Source organism: Cheilinus undulatus, linkage group 23 (genome assembly GCF_018320785.1).
Source record: "Cheilinus undulatus linkage group 23, ASM1832078v1, whole genome shotgun sequence".
NCBI lineage: Eukaryota > Metazoa > Chordata > Actinopteri > Labriformes > Labridae > Cheilinus > Cheilinus undulatus.
In genome coordinates this window covers 15,986,679-16,007,880 of record NC_054887.1, presented here as the reverse complement: position 1 = coordinate 16,007,880, position 21,202 = coordinate 15,986,679, and the positions used below count along the sequence as shown (strand labels likewise).

At 39.5% G+C, this 21,202-nt stretch overlaps 1 protein-coding gene across 1 annotated transcript in view; it reads right to left on the bottom strand.

The window, feature by feature from the left end:
• Positions 1-3,528: 3,528 nt before the first annotated feature.
• The window catches only part of LOC121505830 (synapsin-3-like), a 158,227-nt gene continuing 140,553 nt past the window's right edge, over positions 3,529-21,202 (bottom strand). Inside the window, exons 9-14 of the mRNA XM_041781382.1 lie at positions 19,616-19,690; positions 19,381-19,483; positions 7,993-8,124; positions 5,139-5,157; positions 4,890-5,043; positions 3,529-3,752 (exon numbers count right to left, since the gene is read on the bottom strand). Coding sequence (XP_041637316.1) covers positions 3,629-3,752; positions 4,890-5,043; positions 5,139-5,157; positions 7,993-8,124; positions 19,381-19,483; positions 19,616-19,690 — 607 coding nt within the window. The 3' untranslated portion in view covers positions 3,529-3,628. The remainder of the gene's footprint in view (positions 3,753-4,889; positions 5,044-5,138; positions 5,158-7,992; positions 8,125-19,380; positions 19,484-19,615; positions 19,691-21,202) is intronic.

The following is a 21,202-nucleotide window of genomic DNA, read 5'->3' as shown; positions in this document are numbered from 1 at the left end:
CTAAATGATTTTTGAGTAAATAAATATATCTAGAGTCAACACAGGTTAGCCAACATGACAGTTTGACAATTTCTTGCAAAAACTCAAATTAAAATATATTTAATTGTGATCTTGCCCTGCATGGAGAGCCAGATCTAGAGTCAACCTTTGTGAGCATAATGGCCTGTATCCATGGACGGCACTCTTTCTGCTGGCAGCACCGACAACCACAATTCAAAGCCCCCCCTTTTTTAAAAACCAGCGTTTACTGTCGCTGTGTTACGACAGTTGACTTCCACTTTCACTAGCTTTGCAGTAAACTTTACTATGCAAGATGTAAGCCAATGTCGCTACGATAAATCTTATTAATGCTAAAGTGAGCCACTGTCCATGTAACTACTTCTAAAATAGGTCTCGCTTTAGCAACCATAGCATTGGCTAATCTATCATAGCTAGCTTTGTTTGCTTTAGCTTTAGCTACGTTAGTTATGTAGCTAGGTTACCGATGTAACTCACATAGCTAATGCAACTTTAATAGCCTTAGATTTAGCTATGCAGCTAATGTAGCTCCATTAGCTTTAGAATAAGCTGCGTAGCTACATTACCGATGTAGTTTTCATAGCTAACATAGCTTTGTTAGCTTTAGCTATATTAGCTACATAACAGGGAATCTTGCTCTTGACGTAGCAGCATGTCTAGACCTGGAAACTACACCCCCAGATGTACTAGTTAAAACAGTTTGTTGTTCAGAAAGCTAATAACAGAAGTCCTGCTACTTCCTGATTTTGATTGGTCAGTGTGGGAGACAAGCACTCTTCCAAAAGATGAACTTTACTTTAACAAGCATTATTCACGCTTAAGCCTGACACATGGATTGACTGTTTCACATATCTATGGCACGGGAAGTATTTCATGTCCATCTGGGCAACACCACATAGACGGTGTATGAGAAGGGCAGAACCTTCCAGTTTTCAGTTTTTAGTGTGGTACTTTTTTTTTTATAAAGAAATATTGTAAAGTTCTGATAAAACCACCGCTACAGCTGCATCCATGCTGATCTCTTCACCAGCTGCCATCCAGACATGGAATCTGGCCATTCAGTTGGCTTTGCAAGGTTAAGGATCTGTGTTCCAGAATATTTATAAAAGTTTTTTGTGTGAGCGCACTTATAAAAATAATCTGGTGTTGAGGGTGTTCTTCGAGTTCAAAACACTGAACTACATTCATTTTGCAATCTTAATTAGTGCTGCCACTGCATAAAGTGCCATCTATGGACATCTGAGACCTTCATACAACACATTGTTGCTGTAAATAAACTGTTATATTTTGTTTTGTTGTTATATTTTTAAAACTACAGCACTATTTCAACAAAGGTTTATAACAGTTTAAATGTATCTTTTAGAACTGTAATGACTTTGATATTTACCTTTACATGCAGTTGCAAAGCAAGATAAAAGTTTGAGGAATTGTCTCCTTTGCTACCTCTGCAGATTTTCATACACAGTGTTTCTACAAAAACTAAAAAGAGGGACAGTAAACTTTCTGCAGTCTCAGCTGGAATTGGATGTTGGGAACAAAGGTGAATAAAATACAAGACTGACCAAACCAAACCTTTCCTGTCTCCAAAGAAGTTAAAGCACACTTAAAGTCCAATGTATTACATCCTCACTGTTTGCCTTTGAACACAGTTGTAGTTATGATACAAACCCCCTACAGAAAATACAGTACAGTGCTATTTACAAAGCACAAATTAATGAAGGAAAAGAAGAACTGTAGGGGGAGATCTGGGCTGTGATGGAAGACAGTGGCTGTAAGCCCGTACAGCACTTGCACCTTCTGAAATCACAAGCTCATAGGTTGCTTTGCTGTGTGATTACTTCTCGACCCAGTGCAGAGGGGATTTCTCTTTTAACTCTTTTTTTTTTTTTTTTTTGTAAAAGCACTTTGGTAATGTTAGATTGAGGAGTCACTACATAAGCCAATATGTGTCTACAGCACATGGATGTCTGAGAAATGTGGCTGCTGGCAAGATGTTGGAAGTCGCTGGTGAACCGTGAGGATTCAGTACATTTCTCGTGAGTAAAAAGAAACCGTTTCAGATGAGATATTGCTGTAGACGTTTGGTAGCTGTGAGTCAATTAAAAATAATCTACAGACATTTAATTTGATAAAATTGTCAATAAATAAACCAGACTTCACTTAAACATTTTCACTTTTTGACAGTCAGGATGCAGAATAATGAATATTTAGCAAGCACTATGAACTAGACAATGGTTAGGATTACTGTCACTGTTTACCAATAGAAAGGCCAAGATGACTGCAAATCTGATTTCTAATGAACACTTTCATGTTTTTAATGCTCTCAACTCTGACGCTTTTACATTTGCATTAACATCCGTTTTAGGTAGTCCGATACCAAGATGACTGCACAATAGCATGTTGGCATCCTCACTGCATTCTTAAGGCTCAGCCATGTTTCATTTCTGTGGTTTTTAGGTCTACCTTGCCTAGGTATCTCTGCATGCTTTAGGTTAGAGGTTAGTGGCACCTCTTTAACAGCTTTTCTACCCCATTTTGTGTAAAACCTCCTTTTAAATGGGCACCACCTACTGATAGTGTGTGGGAAGGGCAGAACCTTGAGGAGTGGAGTTAGCTGATTGGTCAATCTCTTTTGGAAGATGGTCAGGAGAGCATAAACATCTTTTCAACTTAAATTGTCTACAGGCCTAACGGTGCTGTCAGTACACCATGGCGTTAGCGACTACCTCTTTTTCCTTGAATGACACTGATTGGTTCTGTCATTTTTTTTTTTGTTTAATTTTTGACAGGAAACAAGTCTATCAGCTGAAAGCTTCACAAGATGGATCCACCTGATGGCAGGCATGGAATCAGAGCAATCCATTTTTGTTACAATATTAAGAATTCCCATTATTCCAAGCGAGGATGGAACAAACCAGATTTCTTGTGTTACTGATATGGTCAATTAGGAGGGCAGTCTTTAATGCATACCATACATGCAGTCTGATACATCAGATACCAGTACGCACTGAGACCTGTCCACACCTAAAAGTATGGAATACTACCTGGTAACTGAATGCTCAAAACAGATGTTAATCTATTTAATGCCTTGCATACATGGGGTCTATATTTATACAGTCAAGCTGATCAGTCATTTATCTTGGGAAATGTCTGAAAGTTCCAGCCAAAGAGAAGTTTTCAAATGGTTTCTTTTGTCAAACCAACTCTTTGAAACCCCCCTAAATGACCCAAAAATCTTAACTGAAAGACGCCGGAACCTGCAGTGTATATCTCTAAATTATCCATCCTTCTTAAAAAACGCTTGATGATTGTTTTCTTTCAATCAGCAATTGCTGCAGCTATACATCCTATGTTGCATAAACTCACAAGTTATTAGACATCTCCAGTAAACATAAATTGAAACTGTCATTGGCCTTTCTAGTGCTAAATGATTTTGTAGATCTTAGGACAGAAGGTTTCACCAATTTTTACAAACAGTGAGAAGAAAGGAGAAGGAACAGGAAGCTGAGGCTTGAGGAGGGAGACTCCTTTACAGGATAACCAGCCAAGGTTGTTATATTTTTTCTTGACCTGACATTTGACAGAACGAGGAAGCTTCTGGAAGGTGTTGTTAGTCAGAGAAGAGGCTTGCAAAGGACTGTCGGAGGCTGCGGATGGTTTCAGCTTTGGCCTCGTCATCGGTCAGGCTGCCTCGTAACGTCTCTGTGAAGGTGTTGGTCAGCGACTGGGATTTGCTGAGCAGTGAAAAGAACAGACATTGAGCATAACACATTTTCAGTTGAAAGTAATTGGACAGAAGAAAAGAAAAGCTTTTATTAATAATCAACCAGAATTATGGCATAATTTCCTCTAATGAGACCATAAAAGTGTATCACATATTTGAGGTTATCACCCCACTATAGTTAATGATGTTTGTGTGCTACTAACATCCAATGTGCACCCAGGCCTGGCCACAGAATTGGCTGGGCCCCTGAAAAAAACACTAATTGGGCTCTACCCAATTAAGATTTATTATCATTGGATATGTGTCCTGGCTAACAGTTACTTTATTTTAAAGCTGAACGTGTGTCAAGCTACTATCAGATTTTGATGTTTAAATTATGAATTTGTGCCACTTATTAACCCCTATTAATCACTTTTTCTGCTCATATGTGCCATATTTTTTCCACTATTAACTAATTTTTTGCCTCTTCAAACCCAGTTTTGCCCCTTTAAACCCATTTTTCCACTCTTTTAACCACTTTTTACCAATATCGCTTCTTTTTGCATTTCTTAACCCCTATTGCCACTTTTAACTCATTTTTGCCACTTTTAAACCACTTTACACAATGTTTGCCAATTTTAACCTTTTTGTTGCCTCTTCCAACCCAGTTTTGCCACTTTCAACCCATTTTCCACTCTTTGCCACTTTTAACCAATTGTTTTTGCCACTTTTGAACCACTTTTCACCATTTTTGCCACTATGAACTAATTTCTTGCCCCTTTAACCCATTTTTGCCACTTTCAACCAATTTTTTTCACTTTTTTAACCACTTTTCACCATTTTAGCCACTTTTTGCATTTCTTAAACCATTTTTCCACTTTAGACCAATTTTTTGCCACTTTTAAACCACTTTTCACCGTTTTTGCCACTTCTTGCCTTTCTTAACCCATTTTTGCCACTTTGTAACCACATTTCACAACTTTTGCCAGTTTTATCTTTCTTATTCTATTTTTGCCACTTTTGAACCGCTTTTGCCACATTTTTGCCATTTTTTCTTGCCTTTCTTATTCAATTTTGCCACTTCTTGCATTGCTTTTCACCATTTTTTCCACTGTTTGCCTTACTTAACCCATTTTGCCACCTTTTGGTCAGCCTTGTGTGCACCTACTTCAGCTGTGGTGACTGTTTCTGGGATCCAGGCCCAGAGGCGGGGATTGGGCCCGGCTGCAATGGCTGACTTGGTGAGGTGGTGGCGGACCGGGCTCGCTGAGGGGAACCCTGTGCCGACTGGGATGGGGATGCTGAAGCAGAGCGGTGGCCCCCTGTAGGAGGTTTACATACTGATAAGCCTTTATATTCAATCAGCAAATACTCTGTTTCAATAGAATAAAAATGTATGACCCATAAAGACTCTTACCTCGTCTGGGCTGTGTGGTCTGTGGATGAAGAGACATAGAGTCAATATTTAGTCAACAGGCAAAGATCTTGTTTTATTGTAATCTCATTTCTGCTTAGGTGTTTTTTTTTACTTAGACTGTATGGTTTGTCACAATTCAATATCCCAAAAAGGTTACATTTCTTTATTGACATTAGCAAAACAGTGTGAAAGCTTAATTAGCTTAATGAAAGCTTTAGAAGTAATTGTTTTGGTTAAGTAAGTTTTTTTTTAAGTGTAGGAGAGTGGGCCTCCAAGGAATAAACATAATTAATTCTCCCCCCGCCATAAATTAATAGAATTAACAAATAAAAACTTAAGATGATGCTATTTCTAAACATCTATGTTTCATCTTTAAACATTTTTATAATATGTTATTAAATAGACACAATACCTGCTTTTTCTTGTCTTTCCAAGGCAATCATTGCATTTGTTTTTGCAATAACCTACGGTAATTCACTTCGAATTAAAAGGAAACAATGAGTCTGTGACTATATTGTTTGATGCAGGTTGCTCTATAGAAAAAATACTGCAGATCATCCTCCACCTTCAGCCTTGACTGGTGATTGCTTTTGATGGTTGATGAATGCTGAAAACCCACGCTCACACAGGTTGCCTTGGTATCAACAGTGCTACATGTCTCTGTTGCTTTTTTCCTGTTCCTTTAGTTTCCTGTATAAAAGCTCCTGTCATTAGCTTGCACCTTATTAATAATTAAAATGTCACCTGCTTTAAAAATTTAACCTACTCACAGACTCCAAAAGTTGACCAAAGCCAGGCAGAGGAGATGAACGTTAGCCAAAGGCAGGAACTTTCACTACTGATTTAGTGCACATGGGTTTATTAGGCCCTCCTCACACTTTGTAAATTATCCATCCATGCATATTCACACACCACTAATGCAGCAGTGGGATCAATTAGGGGTCCACTGTCTTGCACAAAGACATTTCAACATGTGACTACAGGAGTGGGGGATTTAAGCTTCTAGTTGAGAGACGACCAATCCAACCACTGATACTTTTCCTTTTTTGCCAGGGGTTTCATGTTCTACATTAATGTTTTGTTTTATTCTGCCTCAGCAGTATACCTAATATGTACAAACCCTAATTCCAAAAAAGTTGGGACTGAATAAAACCAGAATACAGTGATTTAAAAATCCTTTTCAACCTATGTTCAATTGAATACAGCACAAAGACTAGATATTTAATGTTTAAACAGACAAACTTACTGCCTCACCTACCAACATGGAATTCTTTCTCATTCTTATTTGATGTACATCTTAAGTTGCTCATTTTTGCTACACAAAGGCTTTACATATTCAATGGGGGACAGGTCTGGACTGCATGCAGGTCCGTCTTTTACTGTGAAGCCATGCCGCTGTAACTTGTGCAGAATGTGGCTTGATATTGTCTTGCTGAAATAAGCTTGTATGTCCCTGAAAAAGACATTGTGGGGATGGAAGTGTTGCTCCAGAATCTGTCTTTACCTCTGCATTAATGGTACCTTCACAGATGTGCAAGTTACCCATGCCATGGGCACTAATACACCACCCTCCATCACAGATGCTGGCTTTTGAACTTGCTTTGATAAGAATCTGGATGGTCATTTTCTTCTTTAGTCCAGAAAATTAATTTGAAATGTGGACTTGTCAGACCACAGCAGACATTTGCACTTTAGGTCAGTCCATTACAGATGAGCTCAGCTCAGAGACGTCAGCTGTGCCTCAAGATGTTATTGATATAATGCTTTTACTTTGCATGGTAGAGTCTTAATTTACCATTTTACTCTATTAATCCACCAAGGGTTTTCCTAAGTGTTCCCACACTGTGATTAACCTCAAGCGGATGGACTGGGGAGATTGTCTGCCACTAGGCAAATCCATCTTGAAAAACTACAATCCACATTGTTTGTACATGATCCTATATACACAAAAATTCTCATCCCGGACCACATCTTGGGCTAAACCCGACTTGATTGAGGAGAACAAGGCAGAAGCTACAGGTGGGGTTCTGTTGTACTGTGAGCCCATAGCAATGGCTGCCACCGTGTTGCGGTTAGCCAGTTAGCGTGGATGTAGCTATAGTATCGCAGCAGCTTTTATCAGAACTGGACCACATTCTTTATTGAAATAACTCAGAGCTTTTCATGACAAAAAAGACAGTTTTGCTCTTCTGCAAACCTGCTTTGGCATGAATTTACAATTGTTACAGGAGGGTTAAGTTGTACTATAAGCCAGTAGCCATTAGCTCATATGTAGTTGTATATGTAGATAAGATGCAGTTTAATCAGACCTCAACCACATTTTTTTCTCTTCTCTTAGCAGAGAAGATGATTTTGCTCTTCTCCTGACAGGCATGAATTCTAGCTACCATTAAGCTCTGCCGTTCATAAAATACAGCAGGGCTAACCTATATAGATGAGGTTAACACTGACGCTGCACATGTCTACTACCTCATTTTGTCTTGTTGCTTTGATTAGCATCTAATGTTCATTTTCAGCCTTACCGATTACATGCAGAGATTTCTCTAAATTGTTTGACGTGTTAGGTAGTGTAACCTCTGAATTCCTTCTGATTGTACATTGAGGAGCATTGTTCATAAACTGTTAAACTAATTGCACAAGCAGTCTCGTACTATGGTTGATTGTAATGGCTGAGCCTTTCAGGATTACTCTTTTTATATCCAACCATGGTTTCACGCCATCTTTGTTCTGTATTCAGTTGAGCGTAAGTTGGAAAGGATTTTTAAAAAACTGTATTGTTTTTATTCACAGTTCAGTTCAAATATTACTTATAATTGTAGCATACATTTATCATGTACATAGAGCTTACTTGTACCTTGACAGAGGAAGGCTGAGGTGTAGAAACTCCCAGCAGCACCTTGGCCATCTTGTTGATGACGAGCTCTGTAATCAGCTGTTTATCTTCCTCCGCGTGTTCACCAATCAGAGGCATTGAGCTGTCCATCACCTACAGAGACACATAAAGACAGCTGATTAGATTCCTGGGTGAATATTCCTGCAGAACAACCAAACATGTAACATTTTTGTCCACAAGATGGCAGCATCACATTTCTTATGGTTGAGATTGGAAGCATGCTGACAGAAAAAATGATGTCAGAGATAATGGACTCTTTGGTATATTGCCAGCATGATGAGTCATTTTACAGAGATCTCAGGCTATACAACACTGGATGGTGGCCATAAATGCTATTTATATGCTGAGCATGACATTTGTGTTTGTTCCCATGCACTTTTAATGATGCTCATAAGGCCCCCTGCTCAAAATCTGACCTGCTACAACCAATCAGTCGTACTAAAACCACCGAAATATCACAGTTTGAGACCCTGCAGAAGGATGCAGATTGGCAAAAACATGGAAGGGCAGTGAAGACACAGAACCAGCACAAGACAATGATATTTAACTGTCATTCTGGAGCCTTATGTATCATGTCTTAAATGTAAAGGTTTATAAAACAAAAATGTTTAAAGCTTCACCTCATTCTCCTTTAATAGAGTGCTGTTTCCTCTTGCCACCAGAACGCCCGATCAGAATTTCCATAGAGCCCCATGTAAAATGTGACTCCATGTGTCAATATGACACAAACCACTTCCATTGCAATCCTCAATTAATTAACCTCTAAGAAGGAAGAAACCAACTTTCCCACCACTTGTGCTCACATGCACACACACGTGTCCTGCAGACCCACAGAGCACAGGGAGCCTGACATCTTCCCTGAGGACCAAAACAAACATGAGCATGGCAGTGTGGCTGCCTGGACTGCTGGTTTGGATGCAGTTGCCCGGTGTGGTGGATGAGACTGCTGCACCGCGCCCCTGGCCACAGGCTGTAAACACAGTGAGGGGTGAGTATGTGCTGATCCTCATGTACACGGTGAGCACTAACATGGGATGCAGAGTGTGAGATCTGTTTAAACCGAAACTGCACATGCTCTTTTTATTCAACCTGCTCCCTTTTTACTGTGTTTTCAGAGGCATCAGTAAAATTTAATCATAAATACTCTTATCCTATAAAAGCAACATTAGGCAGACAAGTTTGGGGAAATAAAACAGGCAGGTTGTAGTGTTTTAATTGAAATTTTGCCACCTTTGATGGTCAAAGACAGCTGATTTCAGAGCTGGGCATTACTCGGTTAACACTCCTGTGTTGGCTTGGCTGTGCGCTGAGGGTCATCGTCAGGTTGAAAGGTGAATCTACAGCCCTGTCTGAGGTCCTGAGTGCTGTTGAACAGGTTTACATTGAGGATATCTCCATGCACCATTCAGCTTTCCTTCAACTTTAACCAGTCCCCAAGTCCCTGCTGCTGAAAAACACCCCCACAGCATGATGCTGCCACCCCATCATTAGATGGTATTGGGCAGGTGATGAGCATTGCCTGGTTTCTTCCAGACATAACATTTAGAATTGAGGCCAAACAGTTCAATGTCGGTTTCATCAGACCAGAGAATTTTGTTCCGTTTTTGCAAACTCCAAGCAGGCTTGCATGTGTTTTGCCCTAAGGAGAGGCTACTCTGCCATAGATTGGTGGAGAGCTGCAGTGATGGTTGTCCTTCTGGAACTTTGTCCTGTCACCATACAGGATCTCACAGGAGTTCATTTTAAGTGACCTTCAGGTTCTTGGTGACCTCTATTAGTAAGACCCTTCTCCCTAGATTGCTCAGTTTGGCCAGGTGACCAGCTATTGGAAGAGTCCTGGTTGTGCCAAACTTCTTCCATTTGAGAATTATGGAGGACACTGCTCCATTTATATTTAGAGCCATGAGAAGGTGGCCTTCTGGGTAACGTATTACTGTATGCCAGTCTGATGGGTTATGGGAATGACTTCCTGCTGTATGTTAACTAAGAAATGTACCTATATGTCTAATGTCATCTTAGGACTTAATACTAATGTGGATCTACTATGACAGATCATTATGTTTGACATGTCTAAAACAAGCCTCTCAGAGATGTGGAACTATCCTCTTACACCCTACTGTATCACATAAAAATTACATCTTAAAGTTATCATTTCAAACTAGACCAGATTTTATCATTTATTCTTGTAAAGTATGTTTTGAGTTCAGAGTACCAGAAGTGCTGAAAAGCTGTTTTAAGTTCAAGTGTCTCTCACTTTTTTTGTTGTTTTTCAGAGTACTTTTAGATCCAGATGTTTGGGATCACACTGTTCTTTCCTTTCCGCGTGTACCCAGCATCTTGGTGAGGATTTGGCAGTGAGGTGGGGTGTGGCACAATGTTTTGGCCAGTTGAGTCATTACCACAGAGGACGGAGCAGAGGCCTGGCCGACGACCACCAGGCCCCACTTCAAATGGTGTGCTGTGGCAGGCAGAGCCGGGATCCACCCTGCTGATTTATGATTATACAGACTCATCGAGCTAGAGACTGGCACTGTCATTGACCTCTTCAATAGAGGAACCTCGAGGTGTTATTCTGAGCATTAATTAAGCTGTGTGGTATTCTGCTTGGACAATATATAACCAACTGCATGGGAAAGATTACAATGCAGAAGGTGTGAGAAGTTCTCATGCAAAATTACAGTGCAGTCATGGCACACTCATGGACAAGGATGATGTTTTCTTGGAAAACAAAATCACAGCTTTTTGTTCTTTGCTATTTCTTTTTTAAAGTCCTGTTTACATTTTGCATTAATTATGTGTTTTAGGCATTCAGATACAAAGTTACTGCAATTTAGTACTGCATCCATACCACAACTTGATATCAGAACTCACACACCCACCTGTAATGCAAACAAAAGGCCACGCATCATTTCTGTGGCTTTCTTTCTGTGACTTGGAGGTGAACTGGTAAAGGGCCTCTTTAACAGCTTTTCTCCCTCATGTTGTCATGAGTGTGCTATTAAAGGATACAGTGCTACACTGTATAGAAATTAATTTTTGTGGGGTACTGGTTGTATTAAAATGACAACTCAGTTTAAGACGACAACTTAGTCAGGAGCTGGGACGAGCCAGTTCTAGGAGCTAAAGTAGCTCCTTTTGTGACGAACGGTAGCCTGCTCCTGTTTAAGAGACAGTTTCCTATCTTTACATGTTTAGTAATGTTTCAAAGACAAAGTCAATGTAGCTAAGTTAGTTTTAGCAATGTGAGCGTTAGCAAACTTAACTAAAGCTAACATAGCTATGTAGACAACAAATCTACGTAGTCTACAGAACTGCTATGTGAGTTTACTTTTAGCCAAGTTAATTTTAAAGCTACATAGCTGTTATCTACAGCTAAGTTGGCTTGTGCAATGAGAGCTTGAGCAAATGTAGCTGCTTTAAAAACGTATTTTAACTATGTAAGCTTATCTGCGTAGCTTATGCAGCTAACAGAGCTATGTAAGCTACCCTGGCTGTATGAAAAGATTTTCAAGGAGGATAAGCTTCTTTCCTTCAAGCAGACTGTTTACCTGGCTTTATTAAACTGTTGTTGTCAGGTTTTGCAGGTCAGGTTTTTTCCTTTAACTTTTGGTATCTTCCCCTTACCTTAACCCTTACCTTAAACGGAAGTTTAATCTGATTTTTTTTTTTTTTTTAAGTTTTAGTGTGTATTTCCATTCTGAGATAAACAGCATCACAGATGAACAAGCTGTGAGAGTGGCCGTCAGAGATGACAACAGCCAAACTGTCTTGATACTTTTTGTTTACCAGCAGATCATGTAAGTTGACGGGTGTCCTTTAAAACATGCCAGTTCACATTTTGTCTACACAACCAATGTAGTCCAGAAGAAGGCATCTAGATCACCTACATACATTTTGCAGCATGTTAAGATGATTAGGTAAGTGTCTCTGGTGTCAGTAAGTCAATAGCTGGGTTTCCATTACACTTGGAAATGCGCAAAATAGAAATAGCGCAATAGAAAACTGGTAATGGAAACAGCTGAATTTTGAAAAAACCCTAAAATATCGCTAAAAAGTTTTTACGCTTTCATGAGGAGGTTTTTCAGATGTTTCGATATAGAAATATATTGCAAAAGTGCAATGGAAACACTTTTTCCGCATTTACAATGTACCAACATGCAACAGGTTTTGAGTGTCAAGCTTCCCTGCAGCGGATTCACGCGAGATGAGATTTTCCGAGATTTGCAAGGCCTATGCCCAAAACTCCCTTCAATGGAAATGCATTCAAAGCGCAATTGTACTTAATCGAAATGTAAGGAATATTGCTTTTATTTTGCGAAAAACTGTAATGGAAACCCAACTAGAGCAAAGCTTAGCCAGTAGAGTATCCAGTGATTTGCTAGCTTTAGAATGCAAGTAACTGGCCCTGGATTGTTCTTCCAAGGCAGAAGCTAACCTCAGCGTACCAGTCAACAACTTTGGAAACCATTTTCCAGACAAGCAAGTAGCTGTTGGTTGCGAGTTAACAGCTTACAGAAATCACATCTATTTAGGCCATATTTAGTTGGTTACCAGCCTCTGCATGCTAATAGCTAGCCTTGGAAACAAATATCCAGCCAAGCCAATTCGATCCATCACTAGGCTCTGCATACTATTTGTCATCTCTAAAAAAAACAAACAGCAAAGCAGAAGCCATTCCTGTAAATTTCTGGTTGGTTTAGGGGTTTAGCCAGAAACAATTTAGGACTCCAAGTGGTTGCTAGCCTTGGCAATGCTAATATTCAGGCAGCAAATCCAGTAACCTGCTAGCTTGTATACCAGTTGCTATCTCTGTAATCCAATATCCAGGCAGGAAAGAAACTAGCATGCTAAGGTTCTGCGATGGTTTTTGGGCTTAAAGCTAAAGTCTAGAAGAGCCAAAAACTGCTTGATTTGGTAGCTATTACATTAGCAATGCTAGGCTACATAACAGTTTGAAAGCTAATATGCAACTATGCCAGTACCTGTTCAATTTGACTGTTAGCCACAGCGGCTAACTGGCTAACTTCAAAAGCTAATATTAAGGCAGGCAGTTTTGGAAGCTATTGTCTAGCCAAGCCAGGAGCCACTTCAGTGGGATGCAAATAGCTAATCAACTGAGTTACTGCTAACCAGCCTTAGAAATCAGTAAAGTAAGCTCCAGGGATGTGGCTCCACTTAGTTGCTAGCCTTTTTGTGCTACTTGACAGCTTGGTTAGCCAGGCCAGCAGCTCATCAGTTGCTAACCATGGTTCAGCAGTTACAATCTTTGCAAGTTGATATGCTACTACTTTCTTGCCTGGTTGGATATTGCTAATGTTACTAGTCAAGCAAGTTGCTATCCTTGTTTAGCTAGTTACCAGAGTTGGAAGCTAAAAGCTAGCCAGGCCAACTGCTAAACCATTCGGTAGCTGAGTTAAAGGCAAGAACTATGAACTCTCTTTTTCAACATTTCTCACTTTCACAACAGCTGGATTTGGGAAAGGATACAGCATTGAGGAACTTTTCAGTAATACTTTAAACCTTGAATCTGTATTACTAGCTTCGCTAAAAATGTAACCATTATGTTAAATGAAATTTAACACTTACTTCTGATTTTCATCTATGAAATTCTACTACCTTGTTACAGTACTGTCATGCCATTGAGATTAGAAGTTCAGTAATGTTGTCACCCTGTTTGTGCACATCTTCAGTGAATCGAGACAAAGCCTGTCTTTAACACCAGCTGCAGAAAAGTGTTAATGAAGTGTCTCTGAGCAGCTCATTACTTTTCATTAGGCAGAGGTGTCATGGTTGATGTCTTTGTCTGGAACAAAAACAGGTTCCCACTGTGATGCACCCACAACTCTTCCCTGTCTCGGTTAATTAAATTCCATCACGCTGAAGGGTTTATAGAGAGAGAGATAGAAAAAGAGCAGGCAAGGAGAAAGAAGTACTGCTTGTCAGAAAACATTGTTACTCGAGTATGTCACCAGTTTACCCTGAGACTACACATCTCTGGGGACCTGGCAGGTATTTCCTGAGATAGTTCGAGTTAAAAAAACGAGGTTTATTTTCTCACTGCTGACCTCAACCAGCATTTAGATAAGGAAAAATGTGATGTCATGTTCTGGATCTAAATTTATGCACATCAGAGAGTCCAGACTGGCCTGTTTCCTGAGATTTGAACACAGAACTGACTGTTCTAATAATGAAACTTGAAAGACATGATGCAACTATTTATATTCTGTCTCTCTAGTGAATATTGCACTTAAAAGTTTTCACAGTCATCTTTTAGTCTACCAACCCCATTTCCAAAAAAGTTGGGACATGTTGTAAAAGGTAAATTACAAAGAGAATACAGTTGGCAAATCATTTTAACCTATATTGAATGCAAATAGTCTGAGAGCTTGAGCATTGTTCCTTATGAGCTGCCCATAACATCATCAAAGGATTTAGATTATCTCTGCACAAACAGGACAAGACAGAAAACCAGTATTGCAAGCCTGGTGGTGGCAGCATCATGCTGGGGGGATGCTTCTCGGCAGCCAGCCCTGGCTGGCTCGTTAAAGTAGAGGGTAAAATGAATACAACAATTATATTAATATTCAGTCTGCAGGAGAACTACAGTTTGGGAGATGATTTTAAAAACCATTAATACTGGAGAGGTCTTTGTAGCAAGACAAGCCTCCATGCAGGCATCTTTTTGAGGGATGTCCCTGCTTGCAAGACAAAGCAAAGCCACATTCTGCATGAGTTACAACAACATGGCTTCACATTAAAAGGAACATGTTTGGAATATGTTGAAGGGCATCAAATTCTGTATGTGTACATCCCCACTTAATTCTGTATTTTTTCACCTTTTACACAGCAGCCCAAGTCTTTGGGTCGGGGTTTGTAGTCAGTCATGCCAATGTGAGGACCGAGAGAATTTCTACATCCTCTCTTTCTGTTGTCTCATTCTGCTCTGTCCACAGCCTTGTCAGTTTCTGATTTCCTTTTCACAAAGGAAGGAAAGGAAAGAACTTGCCTGAGCATATCAAAATGATTTTTTAACACTAGATGTGTGGATGTCACAACGGTCTGTGTTATATTGGTCCTGAAACTGTTCTTCTGATGGACAAGCTGTGCTTGTACATGTAGAAAGAAGGTTTCAAGGTAAGCCACTTTAACCTCAGCCTTTTGTCTCCTTATGCCATGGACATATTTTGACTTATAAATATTTTTTTTCAGTGGTGTGCTGTCCGCCCCGGCTCTAAATGAAATATCAAGAAATGCAAAGTTACTCATCGCGGTTTAGCTAGGTGAATTATCCTTCATTTATGACCAAGCCCTTTCTTCACTTTGTTGTTACTGTTTTCTTGTAGTAGCACCACACTCTTTTGTAGTTTTCCTTTGGAGCATAAAGTTCTTACTGGATGAGTCTGGTGCTGGGCAGGTTGTTTAAATAGCCCATGGCTACACTTCTTAAAAAGCCAGCTGGCAGGAAAAAAAAAGGTTGAGGTTTGGTTTCAAATAAATATTTGACTCTTTGGCAACTAAACAAGCTAAATTTCCTTTTTGCTGGTAAGTGCAGGGCAGTTCAGGTTAAGTGGATTCGTCAGAGCTTTAGTTGGAAATTGCCTGCTGTGTTAAAAAAAAATACCCCATGGACAAAAGTATTCAGCCACCTGACCACTGCACCAACACGGACTGTAATGTCATTGTATTCAAATATGGACTTAAACATGGAGTTGGCCCTCCACTCTTGTTGGAAGGATTTTCACAAGATTTTTGAGTGGTTCTGTGGGAATGTGTGCCTATTCATTATGTAGAAGAGTATTTCCTGGGTGTCAGTTCAGCCCAATTTGAGATCTAAAAATTTTCTTGGGACCACCAAAACCTATATTCAACAAAAACAAACTGACTGACTGATTAACTGATAATGAGCCACCAGCATTTTTGTTAAAACAGGCATCTGCACCTATATTTTCTTTCCTAATACTAATCTCTTAAAATGTATGTAGTGACTCTATAAACACTTCCTAGTAACATTAATGCAGCAAAGTAAAAATTTTAAAAGTATCACCAGTCAAACTATGACACCTGTTCTGTACATTGGACATAAAAGTTGCAAAGGTGACATGTAAGTTAAATAATCTGTGTACTCTTGGCCCTGCCACTTCCAAAGATGCTAGAACAGTCTACAAACATGAGGGGACAAGTCATACTCCTGCGTGGATTGATAAGTATTAGCAGCCCATTTCACCTGATAGCCTCTTTATCCATGGTACACACTTCTTTGAAATATTGAAAGCAGTTTCCAGCATAGGTAGCTCTGTTTAAATTTGACTAAAGCTGTGTTATCATGTTTATAGCTATAGAAATTGGGACCCTAAACTTGATAAAACCCTGAACTTTGGAGAAAACACTTCCCCAGAACTGTTTGTGTCTGATTACGTAACAGTTATTTTTTTTTTGTGTACAAACTAGAAAGTGCTTGAAAAGTCAAACTTTACTGTTAAATTGAAACTTTCCAGCTGACTCAAAATAAACAGGCTGTGTTGACAGACACTGTGAGTCAACCTCTGAATGCTGATGCTGTTTTCATTCCCGCCTGTGTTTGGTCTACAGTCTAATCATTCTTTCAAGGCTTTGGTCGCCAGGGACCACCAAGACTGGAACCACCCTTTACTGCGACTCTCGTTGTGATACTGAAAATAAAGTCAGCAGGGCGGGACACTAAATTCCAGGTAATATTTAGACTGGATCGGAGTATTGGCATTATACCAAGAAGTCATGCCAAGAAATGGATACACACACACTACTGGATTTTGCACAGGGACATACAGGTGCATAGATTTAACATCAGTATCAACCAATATTGACACTGTTTACAAACATCAAGTATTTGCCAAATTATGTGGCATGAACAGATGTCAGTTATCAATGTACTATATCTGCTGTGTCCAGTTTATTTTATGCTGGCATCTAAAATATATCTCCAGACAGTCTGGCTGCAGACCTGCAGTCTCTGACAGTCACTCTCACAGACCGTTCATCTTAGACACATGCTATTCCAGAGCAGAAGTGCTGTAATTTGCTGGTACAACGTATTTCCAGTTTTAGATTTGTTCTTTTAAATGAAGTTTGGTAGTAACATAGGAATAACCACACTATGATTTAAACAGACAAAGCAATATTTCATATATTAAACAAAGAAGGGGATCAGAGGATTAAATTATGTATAGATCTGTTTAAGAAATAGTTAGACTTCTTTGTGAGCCAAGCTTTAGTTATGTTATCCAAGCAGTTATGTAGCAAAGTTAGCCACAAAGCTAAGCTAATGCAACACTTCTTTGTAAGCTCAGCTTTAGCTACACATCTATGTTGTCTATGTAGCTTAGGCTAACATAGCTACATAGATAATGTAATACTTATTTTTGAGCCGAGCTTTAGCTACATTAGCCACATAGTTCTATTGCAAAATTAGCTACATAGCTAAGGCAACACTTCTTTGTGAGCTAAGATTTACCTTCACAGCTATGTTATCAACATAGCTTAGGCTAACATAGCTAAATAGATAACATAACACCCTTTTGCGAGCTAACTTTAGCTACACAGCTATGTTATCCACATAGTTTAGGCTAACATAGCTACATAGATCCTGTAACACTTCTTGGTGAGCTAAGCTTTAGCTACACAGCTATGTTGTCTATGTAGCTTAGGCTAACATAGCTACATAGATAACATAACACTTCTTTGTGAGCTAAGCTTTTCTTTCGCAGCTATGTTATCTACATAGCCTAGGCTAACATAGCTACATAGATAACATAACATGTCTCTGTGAGCTAAGCTGTTCTTTCGCAGCTATGTTATCTACATAACCTAGGCTAACATAGCTACATAGATAACATAACACTTCTTGGTGAGCTAAGCTTTTCTTTCGCAGCTATGATATCTACATAACCTAGGCTAACAGAACTACAAAGATAACATAACACTTCTTTGTGAGCTAAGCTTTACCTTTGCAGCTATGTTATTTATGTAGCTTAGGCTAAGATAGCTGCACAGATAACACAACACTTCTTTGTGAGGTAAGCTTTACCTTTCGCAGCTGTTATCTACGTAGCTTAGGCTAACATAGCTGCACAGATAACATAACACTTCTTTTTGAGCTAAGCTTTGGCTATGCATTTGTTATCTATGTAACTTAGGCCAACATAACTACATAGATAACGTAACACTTTTTTGTGAGCTAAGCTTTAACTATGCAGTTGTTATCTACGTAGCATAGGCTGACATAGCTACATAGTTAACATAACACTTCTTTGTGAGCTAAGCTTTAGCTATGCAGCTTTTTCTATGTAGCTCAGACTAACATAGCTACATAGACAACATAACACGTCTTCGTTTGCTAAGCTTTAGCTATGTTATCTAAGTAGCTTACACAGCTAACAGGGCTACATAAGCTATGCTTGCTGCATTAGAACGTTTTCATGGCTGTTGAGCATTGTTCCTGTAAGTAGACTGTTTACCCAGCTTTATTAAATGTTTTGTAATCAGGTTTTGCAGGTCATTTTTTTGGTATCCTAACAGTTACCTTTAACCTAAAAGGAAGTTTATTTTGAAATATTTAGAGTGCATTTCCATGCTGAAATAGACCGGCTCTGAGATGAACGGTTTGTGAGAATGGTCTACTCTCTCTAATGTGAGAATAAATGTTGACATACTAGGAGTGACAGTATGACAGTATTAAGTCTAGTTTGACATCTTGTTTGGCCACTCTCTCTCACTGTCTTCTTAGCTTCATCTTTCACCATCTACTACCATCTCTTATCTTCAGCCATTGAATCAAGCAGTGCAGAGATTTAATAACTGGCTTCTTTTTAGCTCATGCTGGTGTCTGAACTACTGCTGTCTTGCTTTTTGTAAGAGAACTATGACCTGCTGTCAGAGTTATAAAGTGCTGAAAGCAGGCAAAGTGGGAAAGATTTTTTTCTCCTTTATGAAAGCTATTGTACGGTTAGATCAACTCTCTGTGGTGGAAAAGCTAAATACTGTTTGGTACTACATCTGTAAATGAGGTTAATATCCTATTAGCCATCCCAGCACCCACCCTGCCATTTTCCCACTGTGGTTATGGCCATTTGTAAGTGACAAATAGAGCATATAGAAATAGTAGCTTCCTCTACCAAAAATGTTTTGCATCATTAGTGTTAGTATGTCATCATCATAGTGTTAATAGTTTGCTAACAGATTTTTGTTAACAAATGGCCACATATTGAATATCTTCAGGTGTAAAAGTCAGCTATAAACCTTCTTTTTCCTCAGTAAATGTTGCTTTCATATTACTGCCTGAACTGTTGAGGGTTATTGTGATGACTAACTGACCTCTATGATATAGTCGTTGCCGTCTTTTCCATGAACGGCCTTCACTGCACAGATATCCAAGCCACCAAACATCTCAGCGCAGGAGTCCACCCACATCCGATATCTAGGACACAGTGACAAATAAATGATAAACCAGTGAATCAAAACACAATAATGTCTCTGGATATTGTGAGTGAAGATTTACTCTGTAGAGCGTAACTTTACCAATACAAGCCCAATGTCTGAGTCAGCTCACCTGTCTGTCATGGCGATCTGTTCCAACATGGCAGAGCCGGTGTTCGCCTTCCAGTTCCCAGAAATGGATGTTCTCCTGCATAACAAAGACAAACACCGACCATCTAATCTACTCCACTTTGATATAGTCACTTACAGCTATCTGAAAGATGCCTGTCAGTAATCAGTGATGATGATTGCTTTCCACACCTTCATTATGTTTGTGTCAGAGCCGTTTCAAGGCACTCTTTCATGGTGAGTCCAAGGGGGAAAACAAGATGAGATAAGATCCTACTGGCTTGTTTTTGGCTGTTTTCTGGTCAAGCATTTGTTACAATGCAGAGAAGTTAACAGGGTGTTGACTCACAGTCTTTGTTGTTTTATGCTCAGATGAATTTACAGAACAAGGTCTCTTTCTTCCAAATGGGTGTGAAGGTCTGAAGGAGGAAAGGAAGCATGACTCTGCAAGTGTGCAGACAGCTCAGAAGTGAGGAAAACCTGTTTCTTTTTTCCTTCTAGAGACTTCTTTAGCTGCTTTCACTGTTTAAGCACTGGTATATTTTAGCGATTATACCATCTGTCAAGCAGATGATTGTGTTTCCATACTTAGTTTTAATCTTCCTCTGTTCTGACATGTTTAAAATCAGTAAGCAAAAGTCAAGTTGATGCAAAAGTCACCAAACACTACTAATCGATACTTCATTGTATCAATATAAATCAAATATAATAAAATGAATGTATATTTTTATTGGCTAGTGTTAACTTCTTACTTAGAAATATGACCATAAAACAGTGCTGTACTTTGTTCCACTGTTTTTCAAAAGTATATAGTCTAGTGACCAGTCTCCCAGTCCCCATGGCAGAAAAACACGCCCACAGCATGATGCTGCCACCTCCATGCTTCACTGTTGGGCAGGTGAAGAGCGATGCCTGGTTTCCTCCAGATACAACGTCTGGAATTCAGGCAAAGTAGTTCAGTGTTGGTTTCATCAGACCACAGACTCTTGTTTGTCACAGTCTCAGAGTCCTTGAGATGCCTTTTTTGCAAACTTCATGTGCTTTCATGTGTTTTGCACTGAAGAAAGGCTTCGATCTAACCTTGCAAAGCAGATGGATCTGCCAGACTCCATCTCAGGCAAATCCATCTTGAAAAACTCCACTCCACAACATTTGTGCTGGACCAGTCACTGTTCTGACCAATCAGTGTCATTGAGAAAAACGAGGCGCTAGCTATGGGTGGGGTTTAGTTGTACACGAAGCCGTTTGTCTGCCTCTACTGTGGTAATTAGCTCAGATGTAGCTCAAGTATAACATTGGTTTGACCATAACTGCATCATGTTTCTGTACAAAATGAAGCTTTGTCATGATAGGAAAGATGTTTTCGCCCTTCAGCCAACCTACTTCAGCATGAGTTTGTGTTAGTTATGGGGGTAAGGGGCTAGTTGAGTGAATGCTTGTATACAATGGCTGCTAGTGGAGTGATAACTTGGACAGAGGCAGTTTTGCTAGAACTTGACAACATTTCTTTATTAAAACAAGGGCTGAGAGCCACCCTTAAAGCTTTTCATGACGGGAAAGATGTATTCACTCTTGTCCTGGTCTGTATGGC